This window comes from Dendropsophus ebraccatus, chromosome 2 (assembly GCF_027789765.1).
Source record: "Dendropsophus ebraccatus isolate aDenEbr1 chromosome 2, aDenEbr1.pat, whole genome shotgun sequence".
NCBI classification, from domain to species: domain Eukaryota; kingdom Metazoa; phylum Chordata; class Amphibia; order Anura; family Hylidae; genus Dendropsophus; species Dendropsophus ebraccatus.
In genome coordinates, this window is record NC_091455.1 from 212,969,413 (window position 1) to 212,991,465 (window position 22,053).

General features: G+C 44.3%; 1 protein-coding gene across 2 annotated transcripts in view; it reads right to left on the minus strand.

Annotated features, from left to right (window-relative positions):
• Positions 1–3,547: 3,547 nt before the first annotated feature.
• Positions 3,548–22,053, minus strand: part of FAM133B (family with sequence similarity 133 member B) — a 51,912-nt gene continuing 33,406 nt past the window's right edge. Inside the window, exons 1-11 of one of the 2 annotated variants that reach the window (XM_069959434.1) lie at positions 15,671–15,753; positions 12,569–12,666; positions 12,336–12,414; positions 11,398–11,466; positions 10,429–10,461; positions 9,723–9,794; positions 8,593–8,676; positions 7,987–8,028; positions 6,669–6,767; positions 6,067–6,105; positions 3,548–5,208 (exon numbers count right to left, since the gene is read on the minus strand). In XM_069959434.1, coding sequence (XP_069815535.1) covers positions 5,122–5,208; positions 6,067–6,105; positions 6,669–6,767; positions 7,987–8,028; positions 8,593–8,676; positions 9,723–9,794; positions 10,429–10,461; positions 11,398–11,466; positions 12,336–12,414; positions 12,569–12,666; positions 15,671–15,694 — 726 coding nt within the window. In that variant the 5' untranslated portion in view covers positions 15,695–15,753 and the 3' untranslated portion in view covers positions 3,548–5,121. Of the gene's footprint in view, positions 5,209–6,066; positions 6,106–6,668; positions 6,768–7,986; positions 8,029–8,592; positions 8,677–9,722; positions 9,795–10,428; positions 10,462–11,397; positions 11,467–12,335; positions 12,415–12,568; positions 12,667–15,670; positions 15,754–22,053 lie in introns of those variants that run through there. The other variant, XM_069959436.1, reaches the window with a different exon arrangement.

Sequence of the window (22,053 nt, forward strand, 5' to 3'; positions counted from 1 at the left end):
GGTCTGTCTCTGCCTGACGAGTGAGTCTTGGTAACCTGTCACCTGAGAAGAGAGGGAAGAGCCTGCCCGACCCCCGGATACTTACCTCATCCTGCCAGTCCCGCCGCCCACGATATGTAAATGAGAAGAGATGAGTCCAACGTCCATAGGAAATCACTGGAGCAGATTATTTACATATCGCGCTCAGACTATCGAGCGGCGATTTCGCGGTGGCGGCTAGAGCGGGACTTGCAGGATGAGGTAAGTATCCGGGGCTCCACCGGGGTCGGGCGGGCTCTTCCCTCTTCTCAGGTGACAGGTTCCCTTTAAAGCAATGCTGGATGACCTCAGGGAGATCAACCAAAAACACCATGGAGACACCATACAAACAAATCAAGCAAATTGCTTCATTAGCTCAGTAATCGGCTTATCAGCCGGCTCTGCCCCGGGCGCCTGGAAAAGCTGCATCCAGTCCTAGGAGAACTTTACCAGGACTGGATCCAGCTTTTCCAGGCACACAAAGTGGAGCGGCACAGACTTTAAAGGCAGCGGGACGATAAGCCGATTACCCATCTAATGAAGGAATTCCCTCTATTTATACTGTAAATTCGCTCTTCTCTAATACGTGTTTCTCAACGTCGGTGAACGAGCCGGACCTTCTACCGGGAAGGAACAACCAAACCAAGGGGGGGGGGGGTCTCCAGTCAAGGAAACCACCTTCCAATATGCCACAGTCACACATGGCAGGACCTGGGCAATACCCCAGCAAGGTATCCATCCACAGACAGCTGTGTCCACACTGATGAGGGGCGAGTACCCAGAAACAGCTGTCTGTGGATGGATGCCTTGCTTGGGTATTTCCCAGGTCGTGTCATGTGTGACTGTGGCTTCTTGGAACATGGTTTGCTTGACTCTGCAATAGTTCCTGTAATTTATACCTATTAAAAAAATCTCCAGTCTTCCAGTACTTATCAGCTGCTGTATGTCCTGCAGGAAGTGGTGTATTCTCTCCAGTCTGACACAGTGCTCTCTGCTGCCACTTCTATTTCTAGAAATGTCCAGAGCAGCAGCAAATCCCCATAGAAAACTTCTCCTGCTCTGGACAGTTCCTGACATGGACAGCGGTGGCAGCAGAGAGCACTGTTTTAGACTGGAGAGAATTTACCACTTCATGCAGGGCATACAGCAGCTGATAAGTACTGGAAGACTGGAGATTTTTATATAGAAGTAAATTACAGATCTATATAACTTTCTGACATCAGTCGATATGAAAACATTTTTTTCCTCCAGAGTACCCCTTTAATTTACATATCTGATACACATAAGTCTCCTTACACCAGCCGGATCTCCTCAAAAAGAACCCGCACCCCTCCCACCGCTGTAACACGACGACAAACAGGCGACAAAATCAGAATCATTAAACAATATTTTTATTTCAATTTATAATTCACCTTCATAAAACAGGACGAGTTCCGAACGGGTCTGGTACCGAAATCTAAGCAGCTCAGCTTCAATATGAAGCTGTTAAATATAATATATATAAAAATAATACAAAACAAATGTAGCTTTATACAGGCTGACAATGTCAGGAACAATTCCAGGAAGGTAAAACAGTCAGAGGGATATTCAGTACTGGTGGCGTCAGCTGTGCCTGTATAGTGGAGACATGCGGCAACCAATGTGGGGGCAGTCTGACCGCCCGCATGATGGCTAGAAGTATATATTACTGTGACATCCGGCCATTGATATCGCTGGGTGTTATTCCTAGTGCTGCTAATTAAAATTCACTAAGTTCTGTAGAACTACAAGTCCCTGCAACTCCTTACAACAGGGATGGGGAACCTTTGGCCCTCCAGCTGTTGCAAAACTACAATTCCCAGCATGCCTGGACAGCCGAAGGCTGTCCAGGCATGATGGGAATTGTAGTTTTGCAACAGCTGGAGGGCCAAAGGTTCCCCCCATCCCTGTCTTACCACCACCAGATGATGGGACATGCTGGGCCTAGTAGTTCCTCACATCTTCAAAGTTTAGCTTTACTCTGTGGGGGGTTCCCAAGGAAATTTTTCACTTTTTTTTTCAAACTGAAAAATAAAGATAGAGGGCATGAGCTAAGAAAAAAAAAAATCCTTATAGTAAAAATAAAAAAAATCAGATAATTTCAATTTCACTACATTGCGAAACACCCCCGACCCTCCAAAGCGCTATATGTGAACAATACAGGCCGGAATCCCGTCCTCTCTAACATCGTGTGTGATCATGTGACCAGGGGCTCTTCCAATATGGCCTCAGGCTATACAGACCAAGTGATGAAGCTGGATTAACAAATTTTAGCAAAGTAACTGAACAGGACAACCAATCATTTGTTTATAGCTGTGATTGGCCGCTGTGGGCAGTTTACAACCTGAGTGGCAGCACTGGTCCACGGCTGTAACCTGACTGACAGACAGCCCTCACAGTGTAGAGCAGCACTAGGGTCAGGTCCAGAGCTTGTGCAGCCCTGCAGTTCCCAGCACAGCCACTGGTGGCAGCAGAGGAGCAGCACTTTATTTTTTTTTTATACTAATAATCTGGCATGTCTTACTGCCTTTCCACGTATATGGAGATATGTAGAGGCGACTATTAGCAGAGACAACCCTGGAGACCTTAGTTGTTAGACCGAGTGTTGTCTCCAGGGTGACGCTGGCTGCCGGGATCGGTGATGGTCCTAATTCACAGCTATAAAGCTATAATGTGATGACAGCCCAGGAGAGGATATAACCACGAGGACCACAGTTTCCCCCTGGCAGCTTCAGCAGGGACAGGGCCATGTATTACAGGCCTGCGGCTGCTAGTGCTGACACCACCCGACTGATCACCATGATGAGTCTGCACAATCTACCTCCGGGTTAGGGAATGGATTGAGAACATGTAACAGAGGCGTCTTTTAAAGAACTTGGTCTGGATTATCCTATACAAGCAGACAACATAGGATTAACGCTGTGAGGAAGATCTGGGCTATGAAATGATAGTTCAATCACTGCCCGGCCACAGATCACAATAAAGTCCCATGAAATTGGCAATGATCAGAAGGAACTGAGCGAGTCTGCTCTACTGAAAAGCAAGGATGTAGCACTGGAAAAAATAATAAATCTTATTCCAGGTCCCATTAAAGGGGTATCCCACACAGACATAGCTTCTGATATGTTGCTGCCCATAGTGAGACTAACAATTCCTTCCATACTTGTTATTATCTATTCAGTCTCCTTCCCCCAGTTCTCAGCTGTTCCTGGAGGGCTGTATCTGCAACATTGTAGCTTCTTTATAATGCTGGGAGGGATAATGACAGTGAGTTCCTTAGCAACTTGATCTCAAAATAACCCTCCCAGCATTATAAAGAAGCTACAATGTTGCAGATAAAGCCAGCCAGGGACTCGTTTACATCAGCTGTCTCAGAAGGGAGGGGGGAGGAGAGGGAGACAGAGAGAAAAACTCACACACAGATTTTTGTGTTTTCAGCAGAAAGCAGCAGCTGAGAAATGGGGGAAGGAGACTGAATAGATAATAAGTATGGAAGGAATTATTTGTCTCACTATGGGCAGCAACATATAAAAAGTTATGTATGAGTGGAATACCCCTTTAATCTCACAAGGAAGAACAACAGTAAATGCAGTCATGTCGGGCCTTGTACCGGTGGACAGTCTGAGATCTTCCTATGAGGAATTCTCCTTATTGCTCTATACTCTTCCAGTACACGTGTACATCTAATAGATATGGACTATCAGAGCTATGATAAGTAATCACCCACACTTCACCCAATAATCAGAAACTAAACCAAAGCAATGAATGCGCATAATCATCTATATCAGTGCTCCCAGACCTGGAGTCCGAAAACTACAACTCCCAGCATGCCCTCACATGTAGAAAGATGCAACAATTGGCGAACCCCATGTTAGGGATAAGTGATCTCTATTACAGGCGTATTCCCATCTCAGCCTGTTACCCCCTATTCATAGGATAGAGAACAACAAGCTGACTGATGGGGGGGGGTCTGACTGCAGGGAGTCCCACCAATCCTGGGAATGGGAGACAGAATTTAGTGTTTAGAAATATCGGCAGCCCCACAGATGATCAATGGAGCACTGGCTGTACACATGTTGTGCTACACATATTCATAAGGGGGACACTTTGTGATCAGTGAGAATTTCAGCCGGACGTTCATCAATCAGCTTGTAACAGGCCGAGATGGCAAAACCCCATGTGCGAGCGTCACCTCCTTGCAGGAGAGGAACGTTATCCAGGCAATTGCATAGCTCGATCTCCCACCATCACGTTTCAGCTTCTGGCTGGAGATATCATTGAAGCTATTACCTAAATCAGGGATGGGGAACCTTCAGACCTCCAGCTGTTGCAAAACTACAACTCTCATCATGCCTGGAGAGCCAAAGCTAAAGCTCTGGCTTTCCAGGCATGTTAGGAATTGTAGTTCTGCAACAGCTGGAGAGCTGAAGGTTCACTACGACTCCCCTACTAAAGTGTGCTTACTATCTGTATGAAATGTGGGCTGAGTTTCCATTCCGTATAACTTTCTCAGCGATCCTGGATGGGGAGATGGCAGGAAACCTTCAGGCACATCCTGGATCAGTGCTCTGCTACCCGCTGATCTATAGCAAATAAGCACATAGTAAAGCATCAGAGCCATTCAGGATCTGCACAGGTCCCCACATAACCCAATGGGGTGTGAAGCTGCAGAATAATCATCAGAAATTAGGGTGATAATCCTGATTGTTGCCTGTACAGTACAGGAACGCTTTCCCCATTGTGCTCCATGGTGACAGCTCCGTACTGATGGCTGCTTGAACAGGGACATTTATGATAATTCAGGGTGTGAGGTAATATTGCTTAGTAAGTGTGCGCGTGTGTGTTACCAGGTATTGTGCTAATTCTCCCCCTCCCCCCATTTCCTATAATACAGTTACCAATAAAGTATGACTGGTGGCATAAAGAAGCAGACGTGACGCCACATTGTGCAGGACGTTTTCCTCACAGACGCTCAAAATAGTCAAATGCGGCAAAAAAAAAAAAAAAAAAAAATCTGAAGTAGAGAAGGAGGATGAAGATCAGCTGATCACAGTCATTGCACGTGTGCCGGGCGCTCCAAGCTTCTCATTCAGAATCCGAGCTGGAGGCGTGAGATTTCTTTTTCTTCTTCTTGCTGTGTTTCTTGTGCTTCTTCTTCTTCTTGGCTTTATACTGTAAAATAATGGAACAATCTATGTGTGTATGAGGAATATAGAGAAGCCCATCATCAGAGCTGCAGCTATTGGTTATGTCACCAGATCACGACTGAAAATGACATCACTGTGTGATCCTCTGATGTAGGACGCTGCAGCTATGGTGGACAGTGCAGGGGGCAGATTTCTATATACAATAGACAAAACCTTGCACGTATTGGTAAAACATTAGGGTATGTTCCCACTGAGCAAATTCGGCGGAATTCCTGCCTGCCTCAGTGTCAAAAGGCGTCTTTATGGGAGGGCTCGCTGACCTCCGCTCAAAGAACTGACATGTCAATTCTTTGAGCAGAGGCGTGTGAACCCTACCATAGAGATGTGATCTGACACTGAAGAATGCGGAATTCCACCCTACTTGCTCAGTGTGAACATACCCTTACACAGAGCGATAACTGACTGTATCCTCCTGGTTTGGCCGATTATCGCTCCGTGTAATAGGGCCTTAAAAGCTGTTTACTTTGGAGGCCACCAACTCCATGTAATGTATAGGTAGTATGGTTCAATGACATTATATAAAAAGTAGATGTTACAATTCATCTTATACAGGAATGGGGAACCTGTTGCTCTCCAGCTGTTGTGAAACTACAATTTCCACCATGCTTGGAGGGCTAAAGCTTTGGCTGTCCAGGCATCATGGAAATTGTAGGTTTGCAACAGCTGGAGGGCCACAGGTTCCCCCATCCCTAAACTATTACCTCATTGGTATTGACAAGGGACAGCACCATTTGTTATTGCGTAACCTCACTAAACCTTAAAGCGATATCATGTGACATCCCCCAGACATTGGCCTTTATGGACGGAACCCCCAGATACTTACAGCTTTCTCTTCGCTGCTTCTTCTCCGTTTCCCAAATCCCTGGGAATGTACAGACATAACAGTGATATATTATACTGAGCATACAATGACATAAAAGTATACTAGTTATTTATACACTAACTAAAGTGAGACTCTATTATAGTCTAATCCTATTCCTGACTATTTATTACATTACCCCAATGCATGTAAGTTAGAAATGAAGCGACAGGGAACAAATAGAAAGGCTGGAGTACATTACACGAGATTGTTTAAAGGGGTTGTCCTGGATAAACTATGAACATATGCTGCTGGGGGACATAACAGTGCTGCATACTTACTTGTCCTGCTGTGCCACAGCATATATCTATGTTGAGCAGCTATTTACTGTGGAAACGGCCCATCAGCAGATGTTGTGAAAATGACAGTAGCATAGAGTGGGACAGGTAAGTATGCAGTACTGTTATGTCCCCTGCAGCAGCACGGATTCAATAGAACGAGGAGCAAGCGAGCGCCGACCTGTCAGGTCAGTACTCACTTGCTCCTTGTTCCATAGAATCAGTGCTTGCTTCTCCTTACCTCTCCTTCTGACTGTATTCCCATAGATGACCATAGTAGCCACTAACCTCTCCTTCTGATTCTGATCCAGATGAAGAGTCATAAGAGGAGTATTTCTGATCCTCGTCGTCTGGATGTCGTCTCTTCCTGCTCAAGCTCTTCACGTCCTTTAGTTAAATAGATAAAAAAAAACAACAACAACACAAGAAGAATTATTTGCCATCATAAGGAATAATTGTACTTTTATCAGTGATATCAAAGACTTTTAATGTTTTCAATGTAGATGACCGGCAGGTTGTGACATATCTGGTCTCATTACACAATGCATTGATCCCGCTTTGAGGAGGAAGCCCTGATGGCCATAGTCAGTGACTAGCAGAAAACAATTGGGGTATGCAAAGGGGCTTCAGCTGTGGGACTGGATGGATGAGTAAATGTTTTTATATTTTTTTTTTTTAAAACATACTTTATTAAGTTTTACAAGAAAAAAGAAAGTAAGGCAAGTATCATACAGAATGAGGGAGCCGTACGGCTAGAATGATGTACAAAGCAGTAGAAAACTTTTCGTAAGTACAAAAGCATAGTTAAACAATCCATGTGATGATACCCTGAGAGGTACTAATGATAATGTCCATCTGTAGTGTAGATGTTTAACCAAGAGGACTGTTCATACCACTCCAGATGACCTACGTGGCCTGAGCAAGAACAGCCGTATCAACTAATCGCATCTTGCCACAACATAAAACCGAAAAACAATAAGAAACCAAAAAAAAAAAAGGAAAACCAAAAACGAACACTTGTTCCGTCTCAGCTCGAATAGATGTAGTGTATGGCAGAGTTAGCTAAGTCCCCCGTTGGCACATGCATGCAATATCCTTATAGAAACAGTGCTAGTCTAGTATTATTGGCTTCTTGCATATCCCGCCACCCAAAAGGCTTATAGGTATACGTATAAGGAACCGGTGATATCGACCCCTGGGGGGGTCACACAGTCTTCGGGTTAGCCTAGACAGACGTGTCACGTAGTGTCTGGGGCCTGTCGTACCTCTAGAATCTTGAGGTTACCTAGTGACCCTTTAAGATCGGACTGGCAGTACCACAATGTTTTTATATTATCTCTCCCTCCTATTTCAGAAGGTAAAATATACCACCGGGGCAGAAGGAAAGAGCTGCCACAAAAGCCCCTTTAAGCATTTACTTTGCTGCTATTAAAAGTGAAAAAAATAGGAAAATCCAAGAGATGATATTTCCCATTAGAAAAAAAATCAATGGTGTAATGGTATATCCTGTAACTGCAATACTCCCAGAGCTGCCCAATACTGAATAATATGGAGACTTGTGTAAGATCAGATGGGGGGGGGGGGGGGGGTCTTTGCAGTTCCTCACCTTCTCTTTCTCCTCTCTGGATTTCTTCTTCTTCACAGAATCCTATAGGGGAGTAATAAGAGATTATTCACATGCAGGATACGTGTAGTTCTCCAGAGACATTCACTAAGGTCGTATGTACCTGAAAATGCTCCAAGGGATGAGCAATCACTGATGTAATGTTACCCCATGGTAAGTGTATGAAGGGGCTGGTGTGGGTGATGCTTAGGATTGCAATATTCCTTGCCCCTTTGCTCTTTGTTTGCAGGACGGCAGCCATGATGTGCTTGTATCACTCTGTAGTCCAGGGATAGGCAATCTTCAGCCCTCCAGCTGTGGCAAAACTACAATTCCCATCATGCCTGGACAGTCTTTGGCTGTCCAGGCATGATGGAAATTGTAGTTTTGCAATAGCTGAAGGTTGCCCCCTCCATGCTGTAGCCTGTTACTAGCCTCAGTGGTCTCATGCTGTACACTCCTGTGGACAGGTATGTATATACGGGCCGTGTAATACATCAGTCACAGTCTTCAGGGAGGTGGACACAAACACTAGAATTCACTATTTTCATTTTTTTTTGTAAAAAGTAGAAAGGAACACTACATGTAGATGTATGCGATGCGTCTTACCTTGCTCTCAGAGCCGGAGCTGCTGTCCGACGTCCTCCGGGAGTGCTTTCTCTTCTTTTTTCTTTTCGAAGTTTTTTTCTTGGTCTTTAAAATGGAAGAACAGCAATAATAAAATTTTCTAGACCACAAAGCAGTGTGTGTAAAGTAACAGCAAGGGATGGGACAGTGAAATGCTCTGCTAGAGGTGAGGAACAGAGGGAGATTACCTATACACAGCTACAGGAACGTGTGACTCTTGACTTGTGAAATGTTGTACATATTAAAGGGGCACTCCAGTGAAATTTTATTTCTTTCAAATCAGCTGGTGTCAAAAAGTTATATTGATTTGTAATTTACTATTTAAAAATCTCTTCCAGTACTTATCAGCTGCTGTATGTCCTGCAGGAAGTGGTGTATTCTCTCCAGTGCTCTCTGCTGCCACCTCTGTCCATGTCAGGAACTGTCCAGAGCAGGAGAGGTTTTCTATGGGGATTTGCTGCTGCTCTGGACAGTTCCTGACATGGACAGAGGTGCATGTGTCACACTGGAGCAAATCCACCGCTTCCTGCGGGACATACAGCAGCTGATAAGTATTGAAAGACTGGAGACTTTTAAATAGAAGTACATTACGAATCTATGTAACTTTCTGATACCAGTTGATTTGAAAATGAATAATTTGCCCATTTAAGTCTTCGGAGGCAGGGTTCTCTCCCTGTGAACCAGTCTGTCATTGCCTTTATTTATATAATTTGTACTTGATTCTATGTTATAATCTGTATATTAACCCCTTATTGTACTTTGGAATCAATGGCACCTTAAAAATAAATAAGTGATATTCAGAGTTTTGCTTTGTATCTTTTCATTTGCTGCCCTTACAGTGTTCCCCCAACCTGGGACTCTCCATCATACGGGAAGTTATAGTTATGCAACAACTGGAGGCAGTGTGAGGAGACACTGCTGTAGACTATTAATCTGCTGTGGAACTATAAATCCCAGCAAGCGTCTTCATGTTTAGAGTTGTATATTCACAATATCTGGAGAGTCACTACTGAAGACTAATATACAGTGTCAGCTGACCTATAGGGAGAGAGCGGATAATATGCGGGTAATATAGGGCCAGCCGGGAGACACTGCGCATCCTGTACACTCACCTCATTGTCAGATTCGTCAGAACTGCTGGAAGAAGTAGAATTCGATGATGTAGAAGAAGATGATAAAGATAACTTGACCACAGACAATAAGAGAAGGGAAACTTGTGAGATGCACAGTAAAAATAAATCTGGATTATCTAAGCCCGACCGCACTACATGGGCCTCCGCCTGGACCCACACTACAGGCCCGCCGCCTGGACCCACACTACAGGCCCGCCGCCTGGACCCACACTACAGGCCCGCCGCCTGGACCCACACTACAGGCCCGCCGCCTGGACCCACACTACAGGCCCGCCGCCTGGACCCACACTACAGGCCCGCCGCCTGGACCCACACTACAGGCCCGCCGCCTGGACCCACACTACAGGCCCGCCGCCTGGACCCACACTACAGGCCCGCCGCCTGGACCCACACTACAGGCCCGCCGCCTGGACCCACACTACAGGCCTGCCGCCTGGACCCACAATACAGGCCCGCCGCCTGGACCCACAGGGTAAAAGTCACAACTATCCACAGGTTGTGTCTGGTACGGCAGCCCAGATCTGTTGAAGTGAATGGGGCTGAGCTGCAATACCAGACACAGACAGGTGTGGCGCTGTTTTTCCGGCCCTGGCCCATTCAGGACTCTTTATTTAAAGATGTGAATCTGTAATTGTACTTTGCACATAGTATCAGTAAAGCTGTGAGAGATGAAAGCTGTTCTCACCCCACCGGGTTTCTTCTTTTCTTTCTTCCGTTTCTATGGAGAGAAATAAAAGGTGAAAAATCAGAGAAAGGCGGTAGAATAGCGAAATGGTGTTCATATAGAATCTGTCATCCTTTACTCCTCTCCCGATTCCCTCTCAGAGAAGAATCCAAACAGTAAGGATTATATAAGGAGGAGGTCTCCCACCCCCCGCAGCCTCTTCCTATTAGAGACTCCGTAGCTGCTGGGCGGACAGGCTCACACCTCGGCCTACCTCGTATTGTAACTCCTCATTTCCTTACACAGGACAAGCTGCAATACCAGGAGAGCAGCTATCAAATATAGGGAACTGTGTCTGGTATGGAGTGAGAAAGTCGCAGTGTTCATAGAGCTGATGAGAGAGGGTGACGGGATTCCGACCAAGACCCCTCCCCAACCCTATAATGACCTATAATATATAATTATTATTCTCTTTAAAGTGAATCTGTATCACCCGAACACCACACCCACAGTATCATTTGTTGGCTCTTCTTAATCGATGCCTGGTCCGGTGTGTGTCTGTCTCCTGGGGCCAGTGTTTGGGTAAAAGAACTTTATATTCAGGTGGTGCAGCACAGCATTGTGTCACAGGGGTGGGGCCTAGAGTATTGGTGCCCTAGGCCTGCATCGCTCCTCTGTCTCTGGGCTGGATCTCCAAGGTCTCTAGGTCTAGGGCACATATACAATGCTGTGCTGCACCACTTGACTAAAAAGTTCTTTTATACCCAAACACGGGCCCCATGAGACAGACAGACCCCGGACCAGGCATGGAGTGAGAAGAGCCAACGAATGATACTGGGGGTTTGGTGTTCGGGCGATACACATTCCCTTTAAGGCACACACAGAATGTAAACATTGCAGCGTTGCCAGCGCCCACATGGTGGCTCCCCGGTCCGCGCCCACACATATCAGTCACCATTTCCAGGTGATCTCCTCGTGCACAGAACTTACCTCCTTCTTCTTGGAGGAATTATCGCTGATGACTTTCTCTCGGTGCTTCTCCAGCTCCTTCCTCCAACTCTGCAGAAATAAATCAGAGAGGAAGAGGAAGTTACTATTCCATCTCATCAGAAAGAGGAAGTTACTATCCCGTCCCATGGGGAAGAGGAAGTTACTATTCCGTCCCATGGGGAAGAGGAAGTTACTATCCCGTCCCATCGGGAAGAGGAAGTTACTATCCCGTCCCATCGGGAAGAGGAAGGTTATTATTCCATCCCATCGGGAAGAGGAAGTTACTATTCCATCTCATCAGAAAGAGGAAGTTACTATTCCGTCCCATGGGGAAGAGGAAGTTACTATCCCGTCCCATCGGGAAGAGGAAGTTACTATCCCGTCCCATCGGGAAGAGGAAGTTACTATCCCGTCCCATCGGGAAGAGGAAGTTACTATCCCGTCCCATCGGGAAGAGGAAGTTACTATCCCGTCCCATCGGGAAGAGGAAGTTACTATCCCGTCCCATCGGGAAGAGGAAGTTACTATCCCGTCCCATCGGGAAGAGGAAGTTACTATCCCGTCCCATCGGGAAGAGGAAGTTACTATCCCGTCCCATCGGGAAGAGGAAGTTACTATCCCGTCCCATCGGGAAGAGGAAGTTACTATTCCGTCCCATCGGGAAGAGGAAGTTACTATTCCGTCCCATCGGGAAGAGGAAGTTACTATTCCGTCCCATCAGGAAGAGGAAGTTACTATTCCATCCCATCGGGAAGAAGAAGCTCGGTGAAAGAAAAAGAGGAGACCTCACAGCCGGCTGGACGCAAATGGCGCATGGTCAATGTGTTACCAACCCCCCATCCCCCCTGCCCCATAGCCAGAGTGCAGGGTCCTCAGCCCATCTGCCCAGTACACCCATGTGATAGAAAACACTGAAAATAAATGTCTCCCGGATTTACCTCATTCATCTTCTCTTCAAACTCGGCCAGCGCCCGGGAACCCTTCTTCTTCTTCTCCAGCTGCTCCTTCACCTCTTCCCTATAGAAGACAAGAAAGCAGATGAAGGAAGATGGTGACATCCAATAAGAGAAGAGATGAGATTACAATACAATGCAAACCATGCAGTACGTGATTTCCCCTTTGGAGGCGCCACAGAGAAACTGAACAGTCATTGATTGGAAGAAAAACTCACCAGGTCGGTCTTGGTCGGCTGAGATAGTCCTGTATGGTCGGCCCTCCGGAGGATGAGGGGCCCCTGGCTCGGGCCATAGCAATGGGGTTCATATACGCCTGTAAGGAAGGGGAGCACAACAAAAACTTTAACCCCTTGGCATATACTGCAGTATACACCACTAATACACAGGACACTATATACACTGCAGTATACACCACTAATACACAGGACACTATATACACTGCAGTATACACCACTAATACACAGGACACAGTATACACTGCAGTATACACCACTAATACACAGGACACTATATACACTGCAGTATACACCGCTAATACACAGGACACTATATACACTGCAGTATACACCACTAATACACAGGACACTATATACACTGCAGTATACACCACTAATACACAGGACACTATATACACTGCAGTATACACCACTAATACACAGGACACTATATACACTGCAGTATACACCACTAATACACAGGACACACAGCATACACTGCAGTATACACCACTAATACACAGGACACACAGCATACACTGCAGTATACACCACTAATACACAGGACACTATATACACTGCAGTATACACCACTAATACACAGGACACTATATACACTGCAGTATACACCACTAATACACAGGACACTATATACACTGCAGTATACACCACTAATACACAGGACACTATATACACTGCAGTATACACCACTAATACACAGGACACTATATACACTGCAGTATACACCACTAATACACAGGACACTATATACACTGCAGTATACACCACTAATACACAGGACACTATATACACTGCAGTATACACCACTAATACACAGGACACTATATACACTGCAGTATACACCACTAATACACAGGACACTATATACACTGCAGTATACACCACTAATACACAGGACACTATATACACTGCAGTATACACCACTAATACACAGGACACTATATACACTGCAGTATACACCACTAATACACAGGACACTATATACACTGCAGTATACACCACTAATACACAGGACACTATATACACTGCAGTATACACCACTAATACACAGGACACTATATACACTGCAGTATACACCACTAATACACAGGACACTATATACACTGCAGTATACACCACTAATACACAGGACACACAGCATACACTGCAGTATACACCACTAATACACAGGACACACAGCATACACTGCAGTATACACCACTAATACACAGGACACACAGCATACACTGCAGTATACACCACTAATACACAGGACACACAGCATACACTGCAGTATACACCACTAATACACAGGACACTATATACACTGCAGTATACACCACTAATACACAGGACACTATATACACTGCAGTATACACCACTAATACACAGGACACACAGCATACACTGCAGTATACACCACTAATACACAGGACACTATATACACTGCAGTATACACCACTAATACACAGGACACTATATACACTGCAGTATACACCACTAATACACAGCATACACTGCAGTATACACCACTAATACACAGCATACACTGCAGTATACACCACTAATACACAGCATACACTGCAGTATACACCACTAATACACAGGACACTATATACACTGCAGTATACACCACTAATACACAGGACACACAGTATACACCACTAATACACAGGACACTATATACACTGCAGTATACATCACTAATACACAGGACACTATATACACTGCAGTATACATCACTAATACACAGGACACTATATACACTGCAGTATACACCACTAATACACAGGACACTATATACACTGCAGTATACACCACTAATACACAGGACACACAGCATACACTGCAGTATACACCACTAATACACAGGACACTATATACACTGCAGTATACACCACTAATACACAGGACACTATATACACTGCAGTATACACCACTAATACACAGGACACTATATACACTGCAGTATACACCACTAATACACAGGACACTATATACACTGCAGTATACACCACTAATACACAGGACACACAGCATACACTGCAGTATACACCACTAATACACAGGACACTATATACACTGCAGTATACACCACTAATACACAGGACACTATATACACTGCAGTATACACCACTAATACACAGGACACTATATACACTGCAGTATACACCACGAATACACAGGACACTATATACACCGCAGTATACATCACTAGTACACAGGACACTATATACACCGCAGTATACATCACTAATACACAGGACACTATATACACTGCAGTATACACCACTAGTACACAGGACACTATATACACCGCAGTATACATCACTAATACACAGGACACTATATACACTGCAGTATACACCACTAATACACAGGACACTATATACACTGCAGTATACACCACTAATACACAGGACACTATATACACTGCAGTATACACCACTAATACACAGGACACTATATACACTGCAGTATACACCACTAATACACAGGACACACAGCATACACTGCAGTATACACCACTAATACACAGGACACTATATACACTGCAGTATACACCACTAATACACAGGACACTATATACACTGCAGTATACACCACTAATACACAGGACACTATATACACTGCAGTATACACCACTAATACACAGGACACTATATACACTGCAGTATACACCACTAATACACAGGACACTATATACACTGCAGTATACACCACTAATACACAGGACACTATATACACTGCAGTATACACCACTAATACACAGGACACTATATACACTGCAGTATACACCACTAATACACAGGACACTATATACACTGCAGTATACACCACTAATACACAGGACACTATATACACTGCAGTATACATCACTAGTACACAGGACACACAGCATACACTGCAGTATACACCACTAATACACAGGACACTATATACACTGCAGTATACACCACTAATACACAGGACACTATATACACTGCAGTATACACCACTAATACACAGGACACTGCATACACTGCAGTATACACCACTAATACACAGGACACGTATCTGAACCGCATATAAGAGACTACCGGTCCCGGTTTCTCTGCTTACCACCCGGTTATCCCGCTTCCCCATGATGCTCTGCGCTCCCGGAGCTCAGACGTCTCCCCGAGGCCTCAGCGACTGGAGAACACTATAGAGCGCGGAGCCCGAGCAGTGAGCGGCTACAGGAGGAGACAGCGACACCTACAGGACGGGAGCGCATTACACCCTGAGGAGCTGGGGAGAACTGACAGTAATGTGTATACTGACTGTTATATCAGAGTAATGTGTGTGTATCCTGTATTATCATATATCAGAGTAATGTGTGTATCCTGTGTTATCATGTATCACAGTAATGTGTGTGTATCCTGTGTTATCATGTATCAGTGTAATGTGTGTGTATCCTGTGTTATCATATATCAGTGTAATGTGTGTGTATCCTGTGTTATCATATATCAGAGTAATGTGTGTATCCTGTGTTATCATATATCAGTGTAATGTGTGTGTATCCTGTGTTATCATATATCAGAGTAATGTGTGTGTAGTATCCTGTGTTATCATATATCAGAGTAATGTGTGTGTATCATATCAGAGTGATGTGTGTATCCTGTGTTATCATGTATCAGAGTAATGTGTGTGTATCCTGTGTTATCATATATCAGAGTAATGTGTGTGTATCATATCAGAGTGATGTGTGTATCCTGTGTTATCATGTATCAGAGTAATGTGTGTGTATCCTGTGTTATCATGTATCAGTGTAATGTGTATGTATCCTGTGTTATCATGTATCAGAGTAATGTGTGTGTATCCTGTGTTATCATGTATCAGAGTAATGTGTGTGTATCCTGTGTTATCATGTATCAGAGTAATGTGTGTGTATCCTGTGTTATCATATATCAGAGTAATGTGTGTGTATCCTGTGTTATCATGTATCAGAGTAATGTGTGTGTATCCTGTGTTATCATGTATCAGAGTAATGTGTGTGTATCCTGTGTTATCATGTATCAGAGTAATGTGTGTGTATCCTGTGTTATCATGTATCAGAGTAATGTGTGTGTATCCTGTGTTATCATATATCAGAGTAATGTGTGTGTATCCTGTGTTATCATATATCAGAGTAATGTGTGTGTATCCTGTGTTATCATATATCAGAGTAATGTGTGTGTATCCTGACTGTTATCATATATCAGTGTAATGTGTGTGTATCCTGTGTTATCATGTATCAGAGTAATGTGTGTGTATCCTGACTGTTATCATGTATCAGAGTAATGTGTGTGTATCCTGTGTTATCATGTATCAGAGTAATGTGTGTGTATCCTGACTGTTATCATGTATCAGAGTAATGTGTGTGTATCCTGTGTTATCATGTATCAGAGTAATGTGTGTGTATCCTGTGTTATCATGTATCAGAGTAATGTGTGTGTATCCTGTGTTATCATGTATCAGAGTAATGTGTGTGTATCCTGTGTTATCATGTATCAGAGTAATGTGTGTGTATCCTGTGTTATCATGTATCAGAGTAATGTGTGTGTATCCTGTGTTATCATATATCAGAGTAATGTGTGTGTATCCTGTGTTATCATGTATCAGAGTAATGTGTGTGTATCCTGTGTTATCATGTATCAGAGTAACGTGTGTGTATTTCTCTCAGTCATCTTTATCTATGGTATATAGTTTTGTAATACAGTTATACCCTGGATAATAATACAGTATAACACATGCTAAGTATATATAGTGACTATATTCTACAATGGTATTAACGCCCACAGCCTCTAGTTTGGAGGGACAGTCCATTTAACTAGAACACAAAGGGGTTAATGTAAACTTCGCCCAGAACAGGGTATTTTGGGAGCGCTCATTAATGTTCCGGGGGTAACTTGTAGCCAAATTGTATTTCTTTAGCCAGATACTGAAACTTTCCCCCCATTCTGTTCTTGGTTGTATCTTTTGTATGTATTATTATGGGGGCAGCCATCAGCATTGTGAGTGAAATGTTTAGAGCAAACCCCATGGACGTAAGCAACAATGAACATCCCCCAGACCTTATTCTTTGCATGCTGCGTGGCCTCAGTGACCTGTACACAGGGAGGGGGAGGCTGAGCTGTGAGCTTCCTCTATTGTCTCCTCCTTATCATCGCAGACAGATCAGGAAGTCTCAGCTTAGTTTTACGTCTAGTGGTGAGAATGGAGATTGCAAAACAGATGGAAGATTAGAAATGAATCGCCAGCCTTCGGCTGCCAAGGCATGCTGGGACTTGTAGTTTTGCAACAGCCGATGCGCCACAAGTTGGGTATTAGAGGTATAAAGACAGCACAGAGACAGCACGTGGCTACAAACCACAATCTTCTATAGGCAGAAATCAAGTTCCAACCTGCAAAAAGGTGCTGCTGACAGGTGGTTAATGAAATGCCTTTTATTAAAGGGGCACTCCAGCGAACAATGTTTTCTTTCAAATCAACTGGTGTCAGAAAGTGACAGAGATTTGTAATTTACTTCCATTAAAAAAAAATAAAAAATCTCCAGTCTTCCAGTACTTATCAGCTGCTGTATGTCCTGTATTCTCTCCAGTCTGACACAGTGCTCTCTGCTGCCACCTCTGTCCATGTCAGGAACTGTCCAGAGCAGGAGAGGTTTTCTATGGGGATTTGCTGCCGATCTGGACAGTTCCTGACATGGACAGAGGTGGCAGCAGAGAGCACTGTGTCAGACTGGAGAGAATACACCACTTCCTGCAGGACATACAGCAGCTGATAAGTACTGGAAGACTTTTTAATAGATGTAAATTACAAATCTCTGGCACTTTCTGACACTAGTTGATTTGAAAGAAAAGAAAAATTCACCAGAGTTGCCCTTTAAACAACAAACAAACAAGTCTGATTGTGCTGTTTATGTGACCTGTGAGCAGCGCCCCCTATTGATTCCTTCTTGAAGTTCTTTTGCATTGTTTTAGTATCTGGAACTTGAGTTCTGCCCAGAGAGAATTATGATTTTCAAAGAAATTGAAACTGATTCTCAAAATAGAGGCGAATTAGGGTCCATTTACACAGATTATCTGACAGATTTGAAGCCAAAGCCAGAAACAGACTATAAACAGAGATCAGGTCATAAAGGAAAGCCTGAGCTTTCTCCTCTTTTCAAATCCATGCCTGGCTTTGGCTTCAAATCTTTGGCAGATAATCTTTCTGTGTAAATGGACCCTTCTGTGGATGAATTGCCCTCCCTAGCTGGGACTCTTGTAGGATTACAGGCTGGCAGTATATTACAGATATGAGAACGGCCATGTGTGGTCCTTGTCACCGTCCCTGGTACGTCCTGAACCAATATGACTATTACAGGATGTTTATTGTATTATGAAACCTCTGACGTGTCCCGGTGACAGGAGGATGTGATCCCTGAGGGTGCAGGGAGCTCCATGTATCACTATAGCAGAGGGGCAGTAACCCGTGTGCCTGTCCGGCTATGCTCAGCTGTCCTCAGAGGGAGGTCTACACATTCATAGGAAGTCCTATAGACTCAACATAAATCTGTACACTGCCCATTCGTCTTTGTGATCTCTGGCGGGGTCAGCACTTGTAACATAGCAGATATTCTTTAAAAGCCGTGTGGCTCTCAGGAGATGTGCTACGGACCACGCTGTGTCAGTACAGTAGCGCAAAGATTGAAGCTGTTTCAGAGCTTCTGGCACTGTAATGTATTATGATGCTGGGAATTCCTCATTCTAGTCTGCAGCACATATTCTGTGCATGAACTGTAATCGTGGGAATGCCCTGTTACGCTGAAATGTGCAGGGCTGCCATTGCCTGGGCTCTTCTCCGTGCTCGCCCTTCCCCCTCCATAGACTAAAATGGACACAGCAGTCCTGCTTCTTCTGAAGTGAGGGGGGGAGGTAGTAAAACAGCTTTCTGAGTACAGAAGGAAACTCTTTGGCTTAATAAAAACTTTTACAGAGTTTCTTATACTATTGCTTGTACTATAGATAGTTATTGATTTCTGAGAAATGACATTTAAATGCCGGTGCAGCTCGCGGATACTTACCCTTTGCAATGTGTCCCGATCCTGGAGCCGGTACCGGGACGAAGATATCAGCGCCCGAAGCCGTGTGCGCGGGCCGCTGAGATGAGTCCGATGCCCATAGAGAATGACGGAGCCGTCATTCTCTATGGGTGTTGGACTCATCTCTGCTAATTTGCATACAGCGCGCGCCGGGCTTCGGGCGTTGATATCTTTGTCCCGGGATCGGCTTCAGGATCGGGACACATTGCAAAGGGTAAGTATCCGGGAGCTGCACCGGGGGGGTCAGGTGGGCTCTGTGCCCGCGTCCCCGGTGACAGGTTCCCTTTAAGCTCTTACATGCTGCTGCTTGTTATATAGGGTAAGTCTTAGTGACGGGTTCCCTTCAGAATCCTACTTTCCCGCTATTGCTTTGGATATCCTGGTCTGTGTACTAATAGAACATAGTTGAAGGTCCAGATATAAACTTTAGCATTATGTGTATAATAAAATGTTTGTTTCTAGAAACCGTTCTGTCTCCCGACCACATAAATCACTTATAGGAGCAAAGTCTCAGGACAGGGAAAATGACCAATCTCATACCCCAGCAAGCAATGGGTGAGGTGGTTCGAAGACGGTCACCGCCATATTGGATCAAGGGCGCATTTTTTTTAACAAGAACAGACGTGTCAAACTCAGGCCCTCCAGCTGTTGTAAAACTACAATTCCCATCATGCCTGGACAGCCAAAGCTAAAGCTTAAAACAGCTGGAGGGCCTGAGTTTGACATCCCTGAACAAGAAGGAGGTCATGTAGAACATCAAGAAAGATCATAATTGTCTTTGAAAGCGATTTCGACAATTAGATTTTCAAAAGTTACCATGAGTTAAAAGTTCAGAGCCTTCAGCTTTGTGTTCAGCACCAAGGACAGCACATGGCACACGTTGAATAGCTGTGCATCAAAGGGAATATTGCATGTGCTTGTTACAACTTTGTGTTGATCACTGTTGAACCAAAAGAGATATTGCAAATCTGATGGCGACAATCCATTTCTGAGACAATTCTGGTGGTCTTTATGCTACATGACCAGACTGCAGTACAGGCGTTGTCCTTGTTAGAGCTAGGGGCAGCAAATCCTGCATAGTTTTCCCCTTAAAGGTTTTCAATTATGGCGTTCTTCCACTGGTAAGCTGGACCAGGGTTGGTGTACCCTAAGTTATACTGTCAGTGTATATATATATATATATATATATATATATATATATATATATATATATATTAATTCCACACTTTACCCTCTTTCTGGACAGAAATTTGTGGACCATAACAATGTAAATGTAAAAAAAAACAAAAAACAACAAGATGGTAAGTACTTTGATGACTGTAACTGGAAAATATGGTTTGGAGGACGAGGATGGCAGCCCAGAATAAAACTATACATGACCATAACTGACTCTCCCTAACCTTTCCCTAGATTTTCCTAAACTAAACTGACAAAGAAAGCAAACCTCACTGCCCTGTAATAACCCTAGACTAAACCAAAAGAAACAGAACACATAACTGAGGAAAAACTGAAAAATGGCAGGAGAAGCCTTAAACAAGACTATAGCCAAGAAATATAGACTGATAAATATGGGTGGGAAAAAAATCTGATTTGTCCATAACAACCAATCACAGCTCAGCTTTCAGTTTACCAGACCAATATGAGAAAAGAAAGCTGAGCAGGGATTGGTTGTTATGGACAAATCAGACAGTTTATGTTGAGATTTGATAAACCTTGGTCTATAACTAGTGATGATCGAACGTCCCAATGTTCAGTTTGTGTCAGGAAAACACAAACAGGAATCAAGAAAAAGGAACTAAGACAAGAACATGGAACAAGGGAGAACCAGTTCATTACTAGGCTACATAATGAAGCTAACCAAACTATCCTGACCTGAGAAATCAAGGATTGTCTGATTGTGACTTTTATGTATATGGTGGTATCAGTTATGTAGTATGTTATATATTAATTCTGGCCTCTGGGGAAAATGAAAATTTATTTATCTTTTGCTTCTAGAAAACTTGACCACTAGATGGCGCAATATGCTAGTACAATGCTCTGGTATTGCAGCACATTGTGCTGTGAACTAAAATCCTTACACCCGGTAGTGTGTACTATCAGAAGGCAGATCTAAAACATGTGGCACCAACAACTGTGTAATAGGGTCTCCAGATTGTGTGATACTGGACGTCTCCATCTAGCGCATGGGTCTCCAAACTGCGGCCCTCCAGCTGTTGCAAAACCACAGTTCCCATCACGCCTGGACAGCTAAAGCCTTTACCGCCCCCCCCCCCCCCGCGCGCGCTTGCCGCCCGCAGCCCTGGCCCTGAGCATCGCTGATGAAAGAGTGAGGGAAGCCGGGAGCTTCACACAGCCGCGGCGCCGAGCAGGTGATGTATGCTCAGGGCTGCGGGCGGGC